General features: G+C 39.9%; 3 protein-coding genes across 4 annotated transcripts in view; 2 read left to right on the forward strand and 1 right to left on the reverse strand.

Annotated features, from left to right (window-relative positions):
• The first annotated feature begins 252 nt into the window (after positions 1-252).
• Positions 253-8,393, forward strand: LOC138007917 (synaptotagmin-2-like). Its single transcript, XM_068855042.1, has 4 exons — positions 253-516; positions 4,012-4,670; positions 5,259-5,385; positions 7,240-8,393. Coding segments are annotated over exons 1-4 (1,098 nt in total). The 5' UTR covers positions 253-515; the 3' UTR covers positions 7,551-8,393.
• A 284-nt stretch (positions 8,394-8,677) lies between these two features.
• On the reverse strand, positions 8,678-19,204 carry LOC138007916 (kelch-like protein 12). Its single transcript, XM_068855041.1, has 2 exons — positions 19,064-19,204; positions 8,678-12,889 (listed from the first exon to the last, which is right to left on the reverse strand). The coding sequence occupies exon 2, from the start codon at positions 12,695-12,697 to the stop codon at positions 10,232-10,234; it is 2,466 nt and encodes an 821-aa protein (XP_068711142.1). The 5' UTR covers positions 12,698-12,889; positions 19,064-19,204; the 3' UTR covers positions 8,678-10,231.
• A 220-nt stretch (positions 19,205-19,424) lies between these two features.
• Positions 19,425-22,256, forward strand: part of LOC138007921 (synaptotagmin-6-like) — a 5,628-nt gene continuing 2,796 nt past the window's right edge. Inside the window, exons 1-2 of one of the 2 annotated variants that reach the window (XM_068855049.1) lie at positions 19,425-19,716; positions 21,661-22,256. The exon at positions 21,661-22,256 is cut by the window's right edge and continues 102 nt beyond it. In XM_068855049.1, the coding sequence (XP_068711150.1) occupies positions 21,687-22,256 (570 nt within the window). In that variant the 5' untranslated portion in view covers positions 19,425-19,716; positions 21,661-21,686. Of the gene's footprint in view, positions 19,717-19,776; positions 19,914-21,660 lie in introns of those variants that run through there. The other variant, XM_068855048.1, reaches the window with a different exon arrangement.

The raw sequence follows: 22,256 nt of genomic DNA on the forward strand, positions 1-22,256 counted from the left end.
CCAAAACTGAAATACAGTACTGCTTATAAAACTCGCAATCAGGATATTTAGAATATTAAGTTACACGTTTATCACTTGTCATGAAAACTACTAAAGGTCCAAGGGTAGCACTTGCTGTGTTGCATCCTAAATCATTTGAGATGAGAAACCTTGATTCAAAATACACCAGTGATCTGCAATGTCAAATGGAGTTGATCCAATTTTACAATATTTTGCTTTTTTAGACCAATCAGATTCCAGTTGTGTAAAAACACACGCAAATTACTTTCAACCCGGCAGCCGATCATGATTTGCAGCCATGATTTGAGATGAGGTGAAAACGAAAGCATCTTGTTGTTTCGAACTGTGTCAACTGAGAAGCAAATTACGATCGATACAAGTCAATCGCGCAATAATTGAGATCACTGGGCTATCGACATAGTGATCGCTGGGCTATCGAAAAGGCCCATGTCTCTAAATCCTCTGCAAGCAGTAGTGCTTGTTATGGGCGGCAAATCTTCTCGATTTGTACACCAAGTAAGTTTAGTGGGTCATTCTTGTATTTCTTAATTTTACTCATAGCTCGCTCTGCCCTAAGAGGTTTAGTTATGCGTTTAAAAGACTAATATGGAATCTCCATCTCGTTCATATTAATCTTAATGTGTAAACGGCTAGTTTCGCATGCGTCTATCCTGTCTTGTGAATTCCGTGAGTAATTGCAATCAGTATTGAGAAGGGCATGGCACATGTTTTGGTCGTTTTAGGGGTTGAATTTTTTCAATGGCGAGTGACTGCGCTCAATACCCTTGGGAATCTGTTAGAACACGATCATTTTCTAAACCTCCGTACTGTCATAATATACACAGCGCATAAAATGCGTATGTTAACATATCCAATTTCAGGCATACACTTTGTGCAAATGTAATCTTACTTTTTATGTTCCAGAAAGTGAAAAAGTGATGCAGAGGGGATGAATTCATGCCTTCCCCATTATTTTAGTTCCATTCGCCAGTCAAGCGAGCAAGAAAGTAAACAGGGCACTAACTGAGATTCGAAACGAAGTTTTAACAGAGACACATCAGCAGTGCATACAAATAGGATTCTACAACCGTGCAAAAATATCAATTTAAATGGTATTTCTCATTTAGCGGTTTTATCGCTTAAAGTTTGGGGGCTATCACTTATTTTACATGAAAGTGCTTCTGCAAACTTCACAACGAACACTCGTTGTTTGCATTTTTCTTGTTCAAAATGTTTTAAACTAATGGAAAACACGAAAGGATCACGCAAGTTATCCCTTCATCTCGTCAGTTGAAAGTTTATATATTTATCAAGTAAAAATATCGTTTCCCAGCTACTTGAGGACGGTCATTTCCAAAAACATATAGACTGTTGGTGTCTGTCGTGTTTACTTCGAATTGAAGGTTGTCTCAGTGCTACTCAAAATCTGAATTGCAAATCCAAAGCGGTAATTAAAGTTTGTTTCAGGTTTTATCCAGCAGATGTGGTTGTCCCGGGAAACTAAAATGAAAGACTGCTTTTAATCACTTTTCAAGAAATTCAATTCGGAAAACTATCAAAACTGACAAAAAGCTTAATGGCATCTCTGTTTCTTCCAATTTCCGCCAGAAAATAGGTGCTCTCAGACATAAAAACGTGACTCAAGGTTCAAGGTTAGCGTAGAAAACGATACGAGATGATTGCACACATCGCATGGCTGTCAAGTCTGACAAAAGTATTCAGAGGCTCGCGTGAATCTCTTTTCTAGTGAGAAGATGCTTTTGAAGTTCAACTGTAACGCTCTTTAAAACGAATTACATTTGTGTGTTCAAGTACTTTTTGACTTTCGTGAAAGACAAGTAAAATCAATCACCTAATTTACCGTTTAAAAAACCAAAGAAAGCTGCACCTTTTCTAGATCACAAAAAAAATTCTTGAGGCACAAACTTCCTTCATTTGACCTAAGGCTTATTTTAATAATTAACGCACAATGTACAGCTTTTTGATAGCGAAATGGACTTAATTTCAAACTAAAACTAAGACCCTCATAGGTTTAACATAAAAGGGTGGATCTATTATAATATTGTTCATGCGAAAGACCTAAAATAATCAAGCTGGTTCAGTTTCACAACTGCAATTATCACTTTCATCCGGTTTGTTGTAGCCAATGACGACAGCCTAATAACCAGCCTTGGACACACTCGGCGCGAGATGAGATAATGTTGAAGAAAAAGGCTAGCTTGGTTTTTCGGCTTAAAAGGCGCGAAGAGAAAACTACCATATGGGGGTTTATTCGTTCGCACTCACCTTTATAACACGTGGGAAATGAGCGCCGAGAGAAGCGAGAGGGCGCAATGGCTGGGGAAAAAAAAAGAGCGTCCGATAATCACGTGATTAAATTTCGCCCGCTGTTAAAAGGGAGTAAATAGGACCAATCAACCGTCATCAGCTCATTTCTTTTATTTGTGTCTTTCTTTCCAAGGACATCTCAGAATCACTTACAATCGCATTGATTGCCTCAAAGATTGTATGCAACCCAAAATTAAGCCTAAAAAAAATATATTTAAAAATTGAGAAACCTTAATGATGCATTCACATGACCAAGGTGGCTGGAGGAAAATAGTTCAATATGGACGAAATTAACTGCAGCTCACGTATTCGAGGCAATGCAAATATCACAATGTATTGGTCATGAGTTGATTACCACGAGTGAGTGTATTCAAAAAGACATATAAAGTTCTTACTGACAACGTTCTAGGCCGTTCTGAAACTTTCCATGCTATGCGATGATCGGAAAAAAACACAAGGAGCTGTAACTTTAGTAAGATACCTTAAGTAAGTAACATGTTTTTATAACTCTTGACAATAAGCCAGTTCGGAGTTTCAAGAAACGAATTAATGTGCCCGTCGGGACAAAAAAAAAGTATATATGTCTTCTTTGTTATGTTAAATAGCAGAAAGAATTTGAATTAAAAATCTTTTGGTTTTTTTGTTTAAATGTATGCTTCCTTTTATCCCGACGCGCGCACGTTTTTTGAAACTCTGAACTCCTTAAGGCCGAGACACACTAGGCGACAAGTCGCAGCGACAGGTTTCTGCGACAAGTCGCTCCGTGTGTGCTACTTGCAAAACAAGTCGCTGCGACACGACGCCTGTTCGGTGCACACGCAGTGATCTCGTATGAGGGGAATGTGAACTAGTTTTCTAATTCAATATGGCTGACCATATGACGCTCTTTCATTGGTTTATTTTATATTTTGTTTGCAGCGCTTTTTTTGCGGAAGTGTACACACGGTGCGACAATGCTGCTTTCGCTAATTTTGTCGTTGCGGTCAGTCGCACGAATTCAAACTGGTTTAAATTCGTGCAACAGATCGCGGCAACAAAATTCTGCCCCAGCGAACATGAATTTCACAAAATTAACCGTGTCACACGAGGCGAATTGTTGCGGCGACTTATCGCCTGGTGTGTCCCGGCCTTTATTGAATCGAGCATACCATGAAGCATAGTGGGCCGTGCTTCAGAATACGGGCCTCTAAACTGACCAATCACTGCGCGCGTAACATATGCGTAATAAAGATGTATGAAGTATCATCGACTTCAGCTTGATTTTCCCTGTTACGTAATCCTCTTGAATTCTCTCCTAGTGCGCATTCTTTACCCGATCGCAGTTGAATCAAATCGCTTTTCAATTATTTGAGGCTCAGACCTTTGTTATTTTTTTCATTGTGATTTCATGCGTGTCAGTTTGTGTTTCTCTTCTTTCTTATATCCTAATATACTGTAACGTGATGAATGGAGAAAAAATAAAGAAACAAACATTGTGATGACTTTGTCGACAACCCCCAGCCCGACCAAGCTAATATCTTTTTGGCACAACATTTTACTGACAATAGAGTACATTGTGACACACTCCCTGATAAACAAGTTGGTACTATTACAGTGTAACAAAAAATTTTTGTTGAACGAATCCCTACGTGCAAAAGGAGGAGTTCTATTGTGAATTAAATAAATACTTTCTATCTATTTCAGTGGCCGTGAAGCTATCTTTGGTCTTAGCAGTGGTAATCGGGGTGGCCTCGGCCCTAGTTGCCGCGTTGCTTGCTGTCCTTTGCAAGTGCTGCTGGGTCTGGTTGCGTTATCGCAAAACGTATCGCGGGCGCAGCCTTAAACAAGAGACATACTACATTCACCAGAAAGGAAGATGGCCGAAGGAAATTACTTATCAGACTTACGAGAACGGCTCTGTGGCTGACAGTCTTTCTAGTGGAGAAGACCCATACATTATTGAAACACCCGGAGACTTCGGGAAACTTCAATTCTCAATTGAATACAACAAGGAAGAAAAAGTTATTAGCATTGGTCTGGTTCAGGCGAAGGGAATCATTTGCCGAACGAGCTTACCAACAGCTTTAATTTATCTGCTAGTACAAATTTGTAAGGACGAAGAAATTTTAGCAGAGAAGGAAATTGAGAAACAAAAAATGACGTTTGTCCCGCAATGGAATGAAGAGTTGTTATTCTCGTTCGGTGACCACGCAATTGAAACACTCTCACTCCACATTCAGGTGATCGAGGTGGACGCGTTTTCAAACTTGCATGTGATTGGTCAGGTGTTGCTTTCGCTGGACGAGGCTGAACTTGATAAAACGCAGCCCAAGTGGTACGACATTACGCCGGGTCTGCCACAGGTATATATGAGTGTGGTCAGCCAGCTTTCCCATGTTTCCCCCCTCCCCCTTCCTTCTGCTATGCACTTATTACCGAACGCGCAAGGCTTGAGAAGACCAAAAGTTATTTAAATGTGTCTTTTACCCTTTCAATCCCGTAAGGGCCACTAAGACTTAGAGATTTTACTCTGTCTAACGCCAGACCATTTTACTCGTCAATGGGGAACCCCACAGGAGTGAAAGGGTTAAAGTCATCTAGGCCTTATAGTAGCTTTTAGTAAATTTTACCAACATTCTTTAAAACCTATAAAGAGAAAAACAGCACATGGGCTCCAGTGACGTAATCATCTTAGTTGAGGCAGCAAGTGGGACCTCCTTTGTGCGTTTATCGTTAGTTTTTTCGGCCCTGGCAAAGTTCAAACATCACCTCTCGCCCTGATCACAAAAATGTTGAAATAAATTAGACGCCAACAACTCACCAGACAAAGGATTCCAGTAACGTGACCAAGTCAGAGACACGGCCATGCCGCAAGAAAAGAAAGAAAAGAATAAAAGATACTAAGGAGCCGAGTCAACCTATTTTTTTTATTTCCGTGCTTCCTTTTTTAGGGGGCAAGTCACGAACACGCTGGTGAGTTGCTCGTCTCCTTGAACTACTTTCCTACGACTCAACGTCTTACTATCGTCATTCTCAAGGCGAGAAACCTGAAAATAGAGACGCAGACTGGTTTATGGGGTAGGTTTGAAGACTGATTTTTGTTGAGTTCTTAACACTAATCTGCAGCAATTTAAAGTTGTCAAATACATTTGCCATTGCCTTTACTTGAAATGGCAAACGGCCTTGTAGCATTAAAAAGAATTTCATATTCGAAATTCTTTCTCTTTTTCGAGAAGTTGTTCAAGCCAACAGGAAAGAAGTGGGAAAAAGTCAATTGAATTACTTTGATTTTTTTGCAAAACGCAAATTTCAGATCGACCTTTGTCGCAATTATACACTTGATGCAAAATCTCTCTCTTTATTTCCAAGGTGAAATTTGTTAACATCATTATTGAATCAGGGAAAATTAAAGAAATTATCATCCCCCAAACCCAGACGTATTCCAGAAAACACTTTTAATTTCAAAAGATTTCGTTGCTCAAAGGAGATCTCCTAAAGAGGCCTCTGCTTTAAAATCGAAGTCAAAATGATCTCAATGACAATCATTCAAAAATGTTTTCTATGCCTAAACAGGGCAGGGGACCATAAGGGACCATAAGACACAAACAGCGGCGAAAAACATCAGATATAAAAGCACCCTTTGAAATTATCTTTTCGTTTGACGTTTCGTGTGCTCCTGCATACATGTTCAGAAGTGACGGTTACTGCAAAATTTGAATTTAAATATACAGGATCACTAACTTATTAACTATTAACTATTAAGTAACAATAGAGGTGACAAAAAAAAACTAGTAAAGACAGCTTTTCGCTGCTGAAATATTCATTTCAGTATTAACCGTCACTTCTGAAGATGTATGCAGAAGCATACGAAACGTCAAGTAAAAGATAATTTCAAAGGATGCGTTTGTATCTGATGTTTGTCACCACTGTTTGTGTATTATTCCAGATAAAACTAGGATGGCCAAAGAAAAAGAGTATTTACGACACGGGACCATTAATAATGAACTTTATTTAAGTGTCAACCGTATTTGGTTCCGGGGCACAAAATGGGGGCACTGCACAGAAAGCAAATCAACTCAACTCATATCAAATCGTAAGCTAGTTTTTGAGGAGAGAGGGAAACCGGAGTACCCGGAGAAAACCTCTCGGAGCAGGGGCCCGTTTCTCGAAAGTCCCGAAAACTTTTCGCGCCCGAAAAGCCATTTGTGAAATTGCCAACCACTTGTTTTAGAAAGCCGATCTTTTAACATGTTTTCAAGGCAACAAAAAGAAAACTAACTGTGAAGTTTGGCGAATTAAATCCTCTCCGTTCTTGAGATACTAAGGGAATTGTGACACCCGAAAACGCCCCGTAAAGTTTCGGGACTTTTGAGACACGGGCCCCAGGGTAGAGAACCAACAAACTCAACCTGCAAGTCTGGGAATCGAACCCGGGCCACATTGGTGGGTGGAGAGTGCTGTCACTACTGCGCCATCCCTGTTCTCTAACCTATCCTTCGATATCCTTATCCCCGAACCACAGATACCAGACTTGCCTTGGAAGATGCGCTCTGTTCGATGGTGCTAAAATGTCATAAGGCTAGCCCAGACTCAGTTTTGTATACGTCGTGTTTATGGGCCAATCATATCAATACGCCATTTCCGAGTTCATGTCGGCCTCCTCTTCAAAGCGAGTCTAACTGCGAAGTTTTTGTGATGGTTATTAGTTCTACTTTCGATGAAAATGAAAACTAATATTCATAAGAAAAACTTCGCGCTTAGACTCGCTTTGAAGAGGAGGCAGACGTGAACTCGGAAATTGGCCAGTTTGAAAATAGAATCTCTTGTAAGGAAACAAATTTGTTCATTTCCTGCTACTACTTGAATTTTTTTTTTGTAACATTTTCTGTGACTACTTGAAATTAATTATTTTTGGGACACTTGTTTTCGCAGGTCCCTCTGTAAGAGTTTTTTTAATGGTAAACAGAGAAAGACTGGGGAGAAAGCGGACAGCCATGCAGAAAAAGACTTTAAATCCAGTTTACAACGAAGCTTTTACTTTCAAAGTTACTTCGGAAACGCTACAGAAAGTTACTTTCAAAGTCACTGTTGTTAACAAGCTTTCGCAAGGCCCTGATCAAACGGTTGGCCATGTGCTTCTTGGGCAGAATGTAATCGGAAGTGGCGTTTCGCACTGGAATCACATGCTCGCTTCGTTGAGGAAACCTGTGGCTATGTGGCATCCTGTAATTCCAGAAACTTGAAATCGCACAAAGGCGAATCTGATTTAAATTAAGGGTACAAAAATATTCGAAGTATATTTATTTCCTATAGAGCGGTCCAAAATTGAGTGTCATGCGCATTGATTGTCTTATAAATTTCGCGCCACTTTTTTTTTTTTTTCACCATTGAAATGCGAAAGTACAACATGTGCGCTTTTACCCGCGCTTTTTTACCCGCGCTTGATGCAAGTGACAGGTCATATTGGTTCATTGCGCTAGCTTGCGCCGGTCTTGGTTTTGCGACACTCGATGAAACTGCTTAAAGGGGAGATTTATTGTTATTGGTCCAGGTGACTTGAAAATGGGTTAATTGTAAATAATGCCATGGGTTATATGAACTAAAATTAACACCTTATTCCAAAATGGTCGCCATTTAAGAATTCTTTTGTTTCGTTGCAAATTGGCCCTTTTGGCCTCGCTTTCAAACGTAAATTCAAAAGAATATTTAACTCTGAACGAAGCCAAAAGGGCTAAGTTGCAATCGAACAAAAGAATACTAAAATGGCGGCCATTTTGGCAAAGATTTTACATTGTCGAGATGAATAAAAAAACCGACGGACATTAACATCATCTCAAAAGATGGACAGCTCTACGAGTTTTAAAAATTGTCGCCATTCTTTCACATATTAAGTTTCTTCATGTTGATCTGGCCCTTTCAACTTTTTTTATGGGTTACTATACTTCAACTCTCTTCCTCAAATTCTTAATTCCTTTTAAATCTCGATAATCTGAGAAGACGTTTTGTTCAGGGTGTTATGACACTAAAAGAAATGAGTAAGATAACAAAAGTTTTAATCGCGGGACGAATAAAGAATTCTAAGGACGAAAAAAAGAATAAACAATAAACAATTATAAGAACAAAGCTAGCGAGTGATCAACTCTAAACATTAACTTGGAAAAAAAGCCTCAGAACGGAGGACGGATGAGGGTGGGATGGTTTCCGAAAGATTTTATTTTTTTATCTCGGAGTTTATACAAATACCATGGGAAAAATTACACCGTAAATAAACATCCGTGGCGCTGGGCCCGACATATAGGATTTACGCATACAAGAAAAGGCGTCAATTCTTTAGAGATACTCAGACTGTTAAAATCGACCATTGAAAATATAAATTCGAAAGCCCAAAAAAAAATTTAATCGAAAACAAGTGCAAAATAACATGGCATCTGTCTGCTCCACTCCTCTTTCTTTAACGAGATTAGCTTCACTTTGATTCTCTTTTCATGCCAGTTTAGGGAGTGAAACGAGAGAGGAACCATTGCTTGCAAGCGATCCGTTCTCTGTTGAGTAAGCGCGGCCGTCGACACCCACTCACCACATCAATTTCGTACCCGGCATTCGAGAGATCAAGACAGAAACTGATTTGCAAACTACCGGTCATTCTACTAGTTTCCTCTTTATGCACGCATACCTAAATCATTCAGTTCGAACGCATCCCATCGCTTGCTGGAAACAGTCAGCGCGTAACTTACTGAAATACTCGAGATCAAAGTCATTCTCTTAAAGACATTAACATGTTTTGGAAAAAAAGAGCTATTGGTAATGATTGCAAATCTTAAGAGTACGGAAATGAGTTGCGTATTCTTATGCAAATCAAGCTCATTTCCCTTACAATAGTTGAGCACCAAGACTCACTTCGAAACCGAGACAAACAGCAACTCGGAAATGGTCCATTTTCGAGTGGACTCTCTTTGAAAGCGAGACTAAAGTGAAATTCGGAAATGGTTCACATGAAAATAACCCAAAATTGCTCAAAAACGTCAAAATCAAGTTTCTAATTTAAACTAAGCTAAAAATAATTTACCATATTAAAAAGTCATTAGTAGCTACCTAACTTTCTCTACTTAAGGAAAAGACCCTAAAGCTAAATAATCGTTTGCTCTTGGACAAAATTCGTTTTTAAAATATTGATTCCTATCGCTAGAAGCGATTTCCCAAACTGATGTCACTTCCGATCGATGTTTTTGCCACTTCAAGCCTCGACGCAAATACAGCATTTATTTAATAGCAGAGCAGATCAAAACAAGAGTGCATTTTTGCACAAACTTTCAAAACCTGACTAAAAGCCATGCCTCGTGTATTGATGTAATTTGCTGGATTTTCTGATAAAACTAGGCTCATCGACTAAAACTGAGATTCGAAATACGTACGGACAAACATACAACTACGTGAAGTTACCTTTCGTAGCATACGTACCTACGTAAGCTTTATGTTGCGGGAAAGGTTTTAGGACTGTTCCTGCATGAAATCATAAGCACGAAATCCCAGTCCTAAAATTTCCGGGTGGATTGTCTTAAGGCAACAACACTACATTACTATGAAGGACAATGCACTCTCCTCTTCCATGCCATTCTCGTTCAGTATTCGGTCCTGGCCGGTTTCTCGAAAGTCCCAAAAACTTTTCGGGCCCGAAAGTCATTTGTGAAATTGGCAACCGCTTGTTTTGGAAAGCCGATCTTTTAACATGTTTTTAAGGTAAAACAAAGAAAAATAACTGTGAAGTTTGACGAATTAAATCCTCTCCCTTCTTGAGATACAAAGGGAATTGTGACACCCGAAAATGGCCCGTAAAGTTTCGGGACTTTTGACAAACGGGCCCCTGGTCTCGTCGACTCCTGGCTCTAGAAAGATCGGGTAACTTCAAATTAGTACATGCCAATGTTTACAAATTGTCTATAGAACCATCATGAACTGAATAGTCCTTGAGAGCCTTCATCATGTCTCTCCGGCTCAGAGGCATTACGGCACCGTAAGAGATATCAGTCGGCCACGCAAACAAAGATTGTAAAATTCTAAAATTTCCTGAATCCGGGTCCACAAAATAAAAATCTGCTCTGCGCTGGCCGTCTGCGCATGTGCTGAAATCGAGAATCACGATGGATCCATTGATACAAGTAACGTAAGGTCTTGTGATCTTTGCTTCATCGAGCCTCCCCTCTTGGTCCTGCTGTGCTGTGGTGCTCGACAACACAGACAGCCCACCCGCACATCCTGCGTTGAGTTCTCTGTTCTCAGTGGTTGGGTGATAAAGAAAGGACCCTTGCTCCGTTTGTCCCTTAGGCATGTACAGCGTGTTCACCTGTACTCTCGCCACTTGCCAATCGTCCGTCACAGGATCATAGAGCTCGCAATCCGTCGGAATCACGTCTTCACCTCGCTCTCCGCCAATCACATAGATTTTCTCATTGTGGACAAACGCAAAGGCACTGGATCGCGGCTGGTGCATGGAACTAACATACGACCAGCGATCAATGTGTGGGTCGTACCTTTCTACCGTCTTTAAACACTCCCTATGAGATGACCCATCAGTGCCTCCAAACACAAAGATGTACCTGTTTTTGAAGTTGACCGCACTTAGCTCGTACCGAGGCTCAAGCATGTCCGCTACTGGTGACCAGGTCTGTTTCTCAACATCATACCGCTGTACTGTTTTGACTTCTGTGACCTCCTGCATGGACATTCCTCCTATCAAGTAGATGAATTTGCCCATAGTCACGGCTGCACAGTCAAAGGTCATGGGTGCAGAAGGCTCTATGTCTGTGGTGGGAGCCACTCCTGAATTTGGCATAAGATGACGGGCCGTCAAAGGATTTCTGTGGAATGCAAGCTTTGGGTTGTTCCAAGGAACTTGCACATACAATCCAGAGCTGGTATAAACAAGAGGGGTGCCATTGGCCAACATTGACTTGTTATGTGGAATGCGAGCAATAAGAGACCACGGACCAGCAAATGGAAGCCAGTAGCAGAGATTGTAGGAGTGAGTGTAATGTAGCCTATGTGTCAAACCAAACAAGACCACATTGTGGTAGGCTGAAGTCTTCAAGATATCCTCAATTGGAACATCATCGTCCAGTCTGTATCCGGAGAATCTTGTCAGCTCATCGATGCCTTCATCTGCAACAAGCCTCTTAAGGTACTGATCTGGAATACTACCCATGTGAATAAGATTCAAAAGTCTCCTAAATGATTCCTTCCTGTCTTCTAGTGAATGCCTATACCATCGAATTAAACATTCCAACATTTGAGCTTCGCTGGATAAAATGTCATCATTTGAAAGAAACCACCTAACATCTTGCTCTGTGATACACAGAAATTCGCTTGAATGTGCAATGCTCCAAAAGTGAATGGATACAAAATTCACCATTTCTTGGTACACCTCATCCAAACAATCAAAACTTCTAACAAGGGAATATACCAGCCAAAAGTTTAGCAATGTTGAAGAGTCCTTTACAAAATCAATAATTCGTCTTTTCAAGTGCTCTATTAAAAGATAATCGCTAGCCTGCAGCAAATTCCTTGCATTATGAAATGAAATGTTGATCTCTCCAATGTAAACAAAATTTAACAACTCTTCAACAACTGTCTCATCTATGACTCCAAAGTCGACATTCTTTTCATGAACCTCTCTCATTTCTGACCTAAAGAGTCCTTCAAAATAACAGCTAACCGCTGCTAGCACATTCTTGTGAACTGGTACAACTTTGCCACTACGTGTTGTCAAGGTAACATCACAAAACAAACCCTTTGTTTGAAATGATGACAACCTTGTCAAAACAGCATCTTGATTATTGGAATTAAGCACTCTTAGCTTGGTAACGGATATTTTGTTTCCCTGCAGGAGTTCGGCAAATTTAGTAAATAACTCTTGCACACCCAAAGTCTCTGCTAAGGAAAGCACTGATAAATTATTGAGCTCATCCAGTTTGCATTTTCCAGTGTACAGGATGTTAAGAATATTTTCCATAGTGCTTGGGTCAACTTTTTCAAACTCACAGTCAGTTGGTTGAGAGGAGTCACTTTCAGAAAACAGATCACTGAAGAAATTAGAACTAGCAGCCAAGACATTTCTGTGGACAGGAAAATTCTTGCCATTGACTCTGATGGTGAAATCAGTGAAACGATTCTCCTGTCGATATCTGTTAAGAGTTTCAAGGACAAATAACTGGTATGACATCTTGAGAGATTTTGGTTCCTCACTGCTGACTTTCTCTTGCCCTGCCTGCAATCCCCTTAGATCATTTCCATCGTTGCTTGTTGCGATGGATATCTCCACATTACTTGGTTGCAGTGGAACCTCCCTCTCGAAAGCAGCAGAAGTACACGAGCATTTGGACAAGATACTACCCATTTCAATGTTAACAACACAACAACCGACTTGCTTTTCCCTTTCATATCATACAACAGCTTCGATTGACAAAAGCAGACTATCCAGCCTCAAACTCCAAAGATTATGTGCCATGCTTGAGAGGGAAGCAGCATCTGCATTTCAGGATCTCGTGTGGAAGAACAACAGGTAAAATTCACCAGCCATTGCCCCAATCTGAAATGGATTTATTATCTCAGTGCACTATTCTCACTGCAAATTAAATTAAGTTGCTACTGCCATTAATGCATGCCTACCACTGGGATAAAGCTTTACGGCACTTTTTGGGTACACAGGCCAACCTAATCATGTCTAAGATGTTCCATAAGCGATAGCAAATAATTTTATTCCCCCCCCCCCACCCCACCCACTACCCCAGATAACAGTTGGTCACCTTATCATGATTAGCCCGCAATCCATTTGCATGACTATCGGCTCAACAGTTTTCCACATAAATTAAGGGTAGTAATGAGTAGGCAGTGACCATGAGACACTAAATTATATATTAAAGCAAATTAATCAACAAAAAGGCACCAAGGCCTTTAGAGCTCCCCTGTAAGCAAAACATGCTTTTGACAAACAAGTAAGTAAAATATAGAACACCGAAACTCAACTTTACTTAGGAAGACATTCCTTCTTTTCACGTGATATGCAAAAAAGAGTAATTAACAGTACTTCACTGTGCAAGGCAGAAATTGATATTCACTAAATTTTTAAGAACAGGGTAATACAGTTTATACTATTCACATAACAGGGTAACTTCTTGTGTTAAGACAGAATCCACTAATTTAGAGGACCAGAGGTCATAATACCCATTCAATGCATATCAGTTCCCTCCCCAGCAGGGGTGGTGCAGTGGTGAGAGCACTCGCCTCCCACCAATGTGGCCCTGGTTCGATTCCGAGTCTCAGCATCATGTGCGGATTGAATTTGTTGTTGGTTCTCTCCTTGCTCCAAGAGGTTTTTTTTCCGGGTAAGCCAGTTTTCCCCTCTCCTCAAAACACCAACACTGCTAAATTCCAATTTGATCCAGAATGCACAGACACATGTTGAACAAGATCCTGAGCACTCTTAAGGTGTTCTGTGGGTAAACAAATTCCATTTCCATTTCCGTAAACAAATTCCACTTCCATTTCCATTTCTCTACACCCACACCGGCCACTCAGTGCCTTCAGTGCAATCTAGTCTTAAATGTAACAGAATAAAAGACTTTTTCTAATTAACCCAATATCATTGGTTAATGCAAGATTTGAATGCTACTGTGAGTGTGCAGTTCGAACATTACAAATTGTAAAGTGTCAAACACCATGCCAAAATCTTTAGCAAAAACAGACACCACTGATGACTGTGATGCTCACCTCCCTTACGCGAGCTTGGTTTTAAAACCATCATTAAACCAAATAATAATTGATGTTATTTTTATATCTATTTTTTAAGTGGAGGCACAGTGGTGTAGTGATCAGCACTTCAGACTCCTGACCCCAAGGTTGCTGGTTCAGGCCTAGCTCAATCACTGGGTTGTTTCCTTAGACAAGAAACTTTGCTCCACACCTTCTCTCTCCTTCCAGGTGTATGAATAGGGACCAGCTACACACTGCTGAGGGTAAACCCTGAAATGGACTAGTATCTCATCCAGGGGTGAGTATCAACACTCTCAGTTGCTTCATGCTGAAACCAGGATAAGCTCAAGCTGTGTGAGCCCCAGTGACTTGTGTGTTACTTTACCTTACCTCTTTTAACCCTTTGACGTCCAAACCGGCCTAAACCGGCCAGACTTAGCATTTTACTGTCAAACGCCAGACTATTTAACTCGTCAATGGAGAACCCCTGCGAGTCAATGGGTTAATGGACATATAACACTTAATTATTATCCAACTTTATTATATGGCTCTGTTTCACGAGGACTGGGAACTACCAAATTCACGAATTTGATTGGTTAAAATCGATATTGACCGCGGTCTAGATTTTCCCATCTAGACCGGCATCTAGACTGGTAATGTTTTGCGGTGAAAAGATGCAAACTAAAATGCAAAAATATTGAGTATTTTCTCCTACCAATATTTATTTATGGAAGTGCCAAACAGCATGATGACAAAAGAGAGGATGACGAGCAAACTTTGACAGAATTAAGTTCAGCTCATCGCCATTCATCGCTGTTTGCAAGCAAAATGTTAGTACAAACCAGTTACATTAAACGAATTAAATTGTTCTTGTTTGCCATATAATAAACATCTTATTAACCGAGCTTAGTCAGTCTGTATGGGAGAATCTTGACCTCGGTCGTGTGTACAGACCTCACTGCGTTCGGTCTGTACTCACGACCTCGGTCAAGATTCTCCCATACAGACCTCCTGCTCGGTTAATAAGAGCTAAGTATTAGTTATTGTACAGAAAACAAACGAAACGAGTACAAATATTCCACGATATATTGCACACTTAGTTTTTGTCAGTAGAGAGCCGGTTTTACTGGTTTGGGTTGCTGACATTTGCCTCACACTCCAGCTCTGTAACATGTTCTTCATTTGCAAAAATTTTAGTGCAAAGAAAACTGGATAATATATCTATAGCTTATTAGATTGGTATGTAGTATTCCTGTCAGAGTATTTCTACTCGTTTTATTTTGACTCGCCCTAATGGGCTCGTCAAAATAAAGTACAACTCGTAAAAATATTATACACCACAATACTACACACCAAAACATCTAATAAGATTTAACAAATTGAAAGTGGTTCTGCATTGTCTGTACTCTTGTCGACAAAATGTTGTCGACAAAATGTTGTGGACTCACGAGGCACAGACTTTTGTAAAAGCTGCAGATATTCAAAACACTGGAAAACGCTCAACTGCAGCAAGTTAATTATTGCTAACTTCACACTACTATCAGACATTGACATCAGAAAGCCGTTGAGTAAGTCGGATGCTTTTTAAGTAATACAGTTTTTATAGCTGGGTTGTCCGTTTTTTTCCTTTGGGATACCAACCTTTTCATTTTACTAAAAACTAGTCTCCCGGCAAACTTTCTGGTCATCTGGGACGACCAGACGACCACTAATTTCGAGTAATGACGTTAAGAATGATCATGCCCAATTAAAATAATCTCTGCTTCTTTTTTCATTTGAAATGTAGATGCACGGTATTCACTTCCAATGTTAGTTTGAGGTGCATCTTGTATGTCACACTTCGAATGAGACTTAGGAATTTCAAAATGAATTCTGAATTTTGATTGATCTAGTATTCTTGTTGGTACTTATTTTCTTGTATAGCATTGTATATTTATGATTATTAAAAACTGGATCATTGGATAATGCAATTTGAGAGTTTTGATTGGCTAAGCCAGCATGGGTTATGAGCCATTATACCATGATCTACAAACAAGGCAAGCATATGCGTGATTTTTTGAGCCTTTTTATTTTTATTGTTGTCTAGTTTTCTATATTTTGGGGGCTTCTTAATAAAACAATTATTAATCCACTCGCACTTGTTGGATATGGGATGATTATAGCCAACTCGGCGCTCTGCGCCTCGTTGGCTATCTATCATCTCTCATTATTTACAGACTGAGATTTACGCGCCAAAAAGCATTGAGATAAAAATAGTCTCTTCACGCTATAGAAGCCAGCTGATTGGTCATATCATTTTTTTCACTAGTGAAAAATGACGTATTGATGCTCTGATTGGCTATATCGTAATTTTCACTAGTGAACAAAACCGTGTTGCTTGCTCGCCGCTCCTCTTGACTGACAAATAGCACATTTCTATGAGCTTAGGCACATTTTACTTTAGAAAGATGGCTTCAAATCAGACTAACCGTTTTCAGAGCCTAGATTCATCAGTAGAAGAGTTCATAGACGGACAGGAAAAGGAAAACACCAAGAAAAAGACCAAACACAATGTTGCTCTGTTCCACGAATTTCTTGTTTTGAAAGGCGAGACGAGACAAATGGATGAATTGACTCCTCAAGAGCTGAACAAGTTTCTCAGCGAGTTCCTTATAACGGTTCCCAAAAAAGAAGACATTGAGGAATACGAGCCTAATTCCTTAAAGTGCCCCTGTGACCAAAAATCAATTCATATTTTTCTTTGGATTTCAAAACTATGTTAACAAAACCCCAAGTGACCCACGTTTTAAGCCTTGATTTCAAAAAGACACCTCTTTTTTTTTTAACTGTAATTTTCCTATTTAATGGTCCGCCATTATTAACATTATGTTCTTGAGAGAGCTGGATCGAGGAGAAAATGACATCGAAGGCTCACTAGTTTAAGAGTGCAATACGTGTGTACGCCGCAGAATTAATATGCAGCACGGGGGTTTTGAGCTTTCAGACTTTTAAACTCACGCTTTACATATATAATAAGCTGCGTTCACATGCTGAAATTTTAAGCTAGTGAGCCTCTGACGTCACTTTTCCCTGGATCCAAGCGTCTGAGGTCCAATCGGTCAGTTTTGAACGTGAGTAATGGCGGACCTTGAAGTCCAAAACTTACACTCAAAGTAAACGGCCTTGGATAAAAATCACAGCTCAAAATTTTGCCAGTCAGGTGTTAAACAAACACACTTTCAAAATCTGAAGGAAAAAAGGAAGTGGTTTTTTTGATCACAGGGGCACTTTAAGGGAATTCTTTGCTAGCTTTGAGCGCCATTTGAAGAAAAAAACAGCATTTTTGCCTGATAATTCAGATATAAAGCATTTTACGAGGAAGCCATTTCAGTGCAACTCTCGAACTGTGAGGCGGCTTGACAGTGCGTTGTTTTCCTTTGAAAGAAAATAAAAGATATGTTTATCTTTGAGTTCTGTTCGCTTATGAATCTCGGTATGTATATAATTGCGTTTGACGAAGGAGAAGGCTTCCTAATTTCATGGGTCTCCTGTGAACACTAGCGAAAGCTCTGAGGGTTTTTTGGGCTTTCTATCGGGCGGGCAGTTATGACGTCACATCGACTTGTTACTACTTTTGCCTTGTATTTGGCACTTCCATCTTTTGTATGAATAGGTTCAAATTCTAGCTTTGTACTGGTGCAAGGTTGAAATGGAAAATGAAACCTACACCTGAGATCTGATTCATTCTGTTTTTTTCTAAGACAATAATTTGTACTGCAACGAGTGTGCCCTTGTACCATGTTCAATAAATCTACATAATCATCATCAGATTGTTGCATATTTACAATATCTTTGTGCTGCCTCTGACATTTAATTTAATGTCTCAACTAATTTCCTCCTACGTTTTTTGTATGATTTTAGCTAAATTCATTGAACTTCAAATGCACTTATTAATCTTTGATTACTCCTAGTAAAAAAGTTATTTCACAGTTAGTTGGCTTGTACAATTTTTATTCACTCGTAGTGTTAAGCAAACTCACTCGCTGCGCTGGTTCATTTGTTTTACACAACTTGTGAATAAAAACCGTACGTGGTCACCAGCCATGAAATAACCTCTAATATCCAACACGCGCTCATGGAATAATTGTCAAATATGTGATATGCAAATCTTGATTTACAAATTAGTGAGCTGCTACAATAATTATAAAACTAACAGCTAGAAAGTTAAATAAGAGCTCTTTCAATCACCACTGAGTGTGAGATTTTGTACTCTTTTACGGGCCATCCTTACAGCTAGGTTTTTTTTTTTTCAGTTTTCTATTGAGTCACAGGTGAATTCCCACTAAAACAGTTCATGTGGGCATTTCCGACATTTTGCTTCGTTTCGCCGTGCATTTCGCTTTTTGCCGCATTAGGCCACCGTTGCCGACTCCCTGTCGCACAATTTGATTTGCTGTCGAGAAGACAGCATCTACCCACAAAATCAGGATATGCAAAGAAAAACGAACAACAAGGTTTGGCCGGAACGGAAAAAACGATGAATTATTTGTAATTGAGTAACAGTCAACGAAATTAGAAGCTCACTGTTAGCGCACTACCCATTATTCTATTGCAATAAAAGGAAGTTTTAACACCCAATAAAATGGTTTGTATATTTTTACATTACATTTCTTACCTGCTTGACAGTATTTCCAAATACAAACTGTTATTTTACTTACGCTTACAGTCTCCGAGTCGGTAACTGGTCGTTCCGCCCCAGAGAACTGCCCCAGAGTCGATCCGACTCACGCACGCATGTTTGTGTCGAAGCACTCACTTTAATGATGAAAAGCACTCATTTCAATGATTAGATCTAAGCACTTATTTTAGTGATTATAAAGTAGGGTTGGGGTTGGTTCGCTTTCATTTCGTCAGAATGCTGTGGAGCAGATTGACTCTGAGGCGGAATGACGCGACCTGTATTCGTGAGGTTAATTAATGAACAGGCGAACTGACAGAGGTTACAAATCAAAATAAAAAGAAATCTTCGTACCTTTTAGTCACTTCGTGACATCATATCAGAGTATCTCTTTCCTTTATGCTATCGAAAATTCCTTTCCGGGACATAAAAAGAGGGCGATTTTGCAACTAACTTTACGCATATTCTGCTGTCAGCGCACCATTTTTGTGTTCTGTTTCTGAAGGACTGGAAACGAAAGAGCACTGGGTTAGGCTTCGGCTCAGCTTCGATTGTTTTCGGTAAATTTCGAGAAAACCCCGAAAATTGCTTTTCACCAACAGTGCACTTGTGATCATGTTGAAATCATTTTTTTTAAATAGTTACAGTCCTTGCATAACCAGTTAATGTTTCACTACCCCCTATTTAAATTGTGATTGTGATTGTGATTGTTTTTTCTTTGTAGCAAGACTGATGAAAGAACGTGGAGCTGGTACCAGGCGAAATCTCGCAAATACATCAACGAAACCCACCAAGCGAACAGTGGAGCACCTTGCCTAGCGAGCAGGTTTCATGTTTTGGAACTTTTGTCGCTTCCTTTCTTGCACACAAACCAATTGCTTCATAAACTGGATTTTACTGTTAGAACTGTGTCCATAGGAGACTCTCTTAGTTTTCTGAGGGAAGAACAGTCTGCAGTAGCTTTAGAGCTTATGTGCTTATTAGTCCTGGCGTTACTATTTGCGCAGGTAAATTGCATAAATTAGGATCTAAAATTAATACGTTGAGCTATACTAGGGGAGTGGACGCCGCCTTTTGTTCCTTGTGGATCCCCTCCTATATACTACTAAGGGATTAATTTTCCGATGGTAGGAAAGACAGAGATATATGCAGTTTGTTATTTCAGAGAAATGTCGTTCAAGATGACACCATAGCGATTTTCGAGGTTTGTAATTTGTTGAGTTCATAACGAAGCAAACGTTTTATTTTTCACTGCTCAATCAGAACTCAGAAAATAAGATTCTAGACTGAAATGACCAAAAAAAAAATGTTTTTTTCCCGCAAAAATGATTTGGAGGATCCCAATAATCTCGATTCTTTTTCATTAGTCGGGAATCCATTAGCTCGAGTCGTAATGATAATTTGACCAATCCTTTGAACGAATCAACCTTAAATCTTGTTTTAAAGCAAAATGTTTAACAAGCAGACCTTCAATGTACCACAAGTACTCTCAGTAAAATTTGCAGCTTCGCTCGGTAGCAAGAAGAACTTAGTATTCCAAAAAGCATCATTTTCTGAGGGAGGCTTACTATCAAGTTGCGGGTTGTATGAATTCAATATTTGCTACTGTGTAAAGGCCGGGACACACGAGGCGATAAGTCGCAGCGACAAAATTAGCGAAAGCAGCGTTGTCGCACCGTGTGAACACTTCCGGCAACAAGTTGCTGCGACAAAATATAAATGAACCAATGAGAGAGCGTCATATGGTCCGCCATATTGAATTAGAAATCACTGCGTCTGCACCGACCAGGCGTCATGTCGTAGCAACTTGTTTTTCAAGTAGTATACACGGAGCGACTTGCCGCTTAGTGTGTCTCGGCCTTAAATGCCATCATCCATTATGACGCGATTATTTTAAACTGCCATTAAGGGTGGGCAGACACGAGGTGCCATGTTGCAGGGATATGTTACAGCGACAAAAAACTTGTGTGGTGCTCACTGAGGGAAATATAGCAGGGACAAAATCACAACATGTGCACACACATGAAAATGTTGCGACGTGTTCCATGAAGTTCAACTTGTTGAACTTCATGGGACGCTGGGACATGGGTCGCTGCAACATATCCCTGGGACATGTACCCACAACATTTTCATGTGTGTGCACACATGTTGTGATTTTGTCCCTGCTACATGTCGCCTTAGTGAACACTACACAAGTTTCTGGTCGCTGCAACATGTCTCTGTAACATGTCCCTGCGACATGACCTCTCGCGTCTCGCACCTTAACGAATCTTAGCACGCTTTCCATTTGAAAGAACTGACCGGTCGGACCAGGCATTTGGAAGGACAAACTCTACAACGCCCTTCGGGCCGGGATGATATATATATTGATCAAAAATAAGACGCAAACAGCAGTGATAAGCATATTGAACTTTTAGCGAAGGGCAAAACAGACTATCATTGTAAAATAACAGAGACCTTCTTTATTCAAGAACTTGGGCCAGCTTTCAACGTCAACGTCGGAAGTGAAAAGCTGATGCTTTATTAATCTTTTCTGTTTTTATTATTATTATATTTTACTGTTAAGTATTTGCTTAATCTAGGTTCCAGTCCCCTCATCCGCTTTGTCATATATAAATAGCTGTTTTAAATTTCAACGGTTACTTTTGAAAATGTATGTAGAGCACATACGAAACGTCAAGTCATAATCAAAATAAACAAGTTCAATATGTTTATCACTGCTGTTTGTGTCTTATTTTTGATCAAACTACGATGGCCCAAGAACAAAAGTATCTGCGATATAGATATATTGCACCAGAACAATGCCAGGAATTACCATGCAAGTGATCCTTCAAATTGATGCCAAACTGACAAACTGCAAACTGACGGCTTTGGCCGGTCAGTTCTGACAAAAGGAAAGTGCCCTTTTGTCTTCTCTTTCCAATTTGTTTTAAGTTCTTTTTTCAACCTAGCTTGCATCGCTGCACAGCTCAAGTCGATGCTGTATTTATCAGAGGAAGCTAAGCTTGGCATTGTCAGTGGAGCTATTGCCATACTGATTCTCATGGTCATCTGCATCATTTGTAAACTGAGCAGGCTTCACAAAAAACCAGTGTACAAAGACTCCACCTTCTTGAAAGATGACGGCAAAAGCACAGCGAGGAAGATTTCACTCTCACAGTTTTCAACTTTTTCACCCGAATGCATTGATTGCGAACAAGAAAAACAAAGTAAGGTCGACTATGGCATAGATCGGGACACTGCACAAACCTCCCACCAAAACAGAGGAAGTATTAAATTCTCAATGATTTATCAAAGCAATTTACAGATTCTTTTGCTTAGTATTATTGAAGCAAACCAGCTAGTGGGAAAAGACTTCTGGAATACAGTGGACTCTTACGTGAAAACGAGGCTTCAACCCGACGAAGAAGGAGTCTCCAGGAGACAAACAGAAGTAGTTAGAAAGTCTAAAAACCCAAGATTTAGCCAAAGTTACGAATTTCACCTGCCATTAGAAGACGTTCAGAGGTCAACACTTCATTTGTCTTTGTGGGAAGTCGACAAGTAT

This window comes from Montipora foliosa, chromosome 6 (genome assembly GCF_036669935.1).
Source record: "Montipora foliosa isolate CH-2021 chromosome 6, ASM3666993v2, whole genome shotgun sequence".
Classification (NCBI taxonomy): Eukaryota; Metazoa; Cnidaria; class Anthozoa; order Scleractinia; family Acroporidae; genus Montipora; species Montipora foliosa.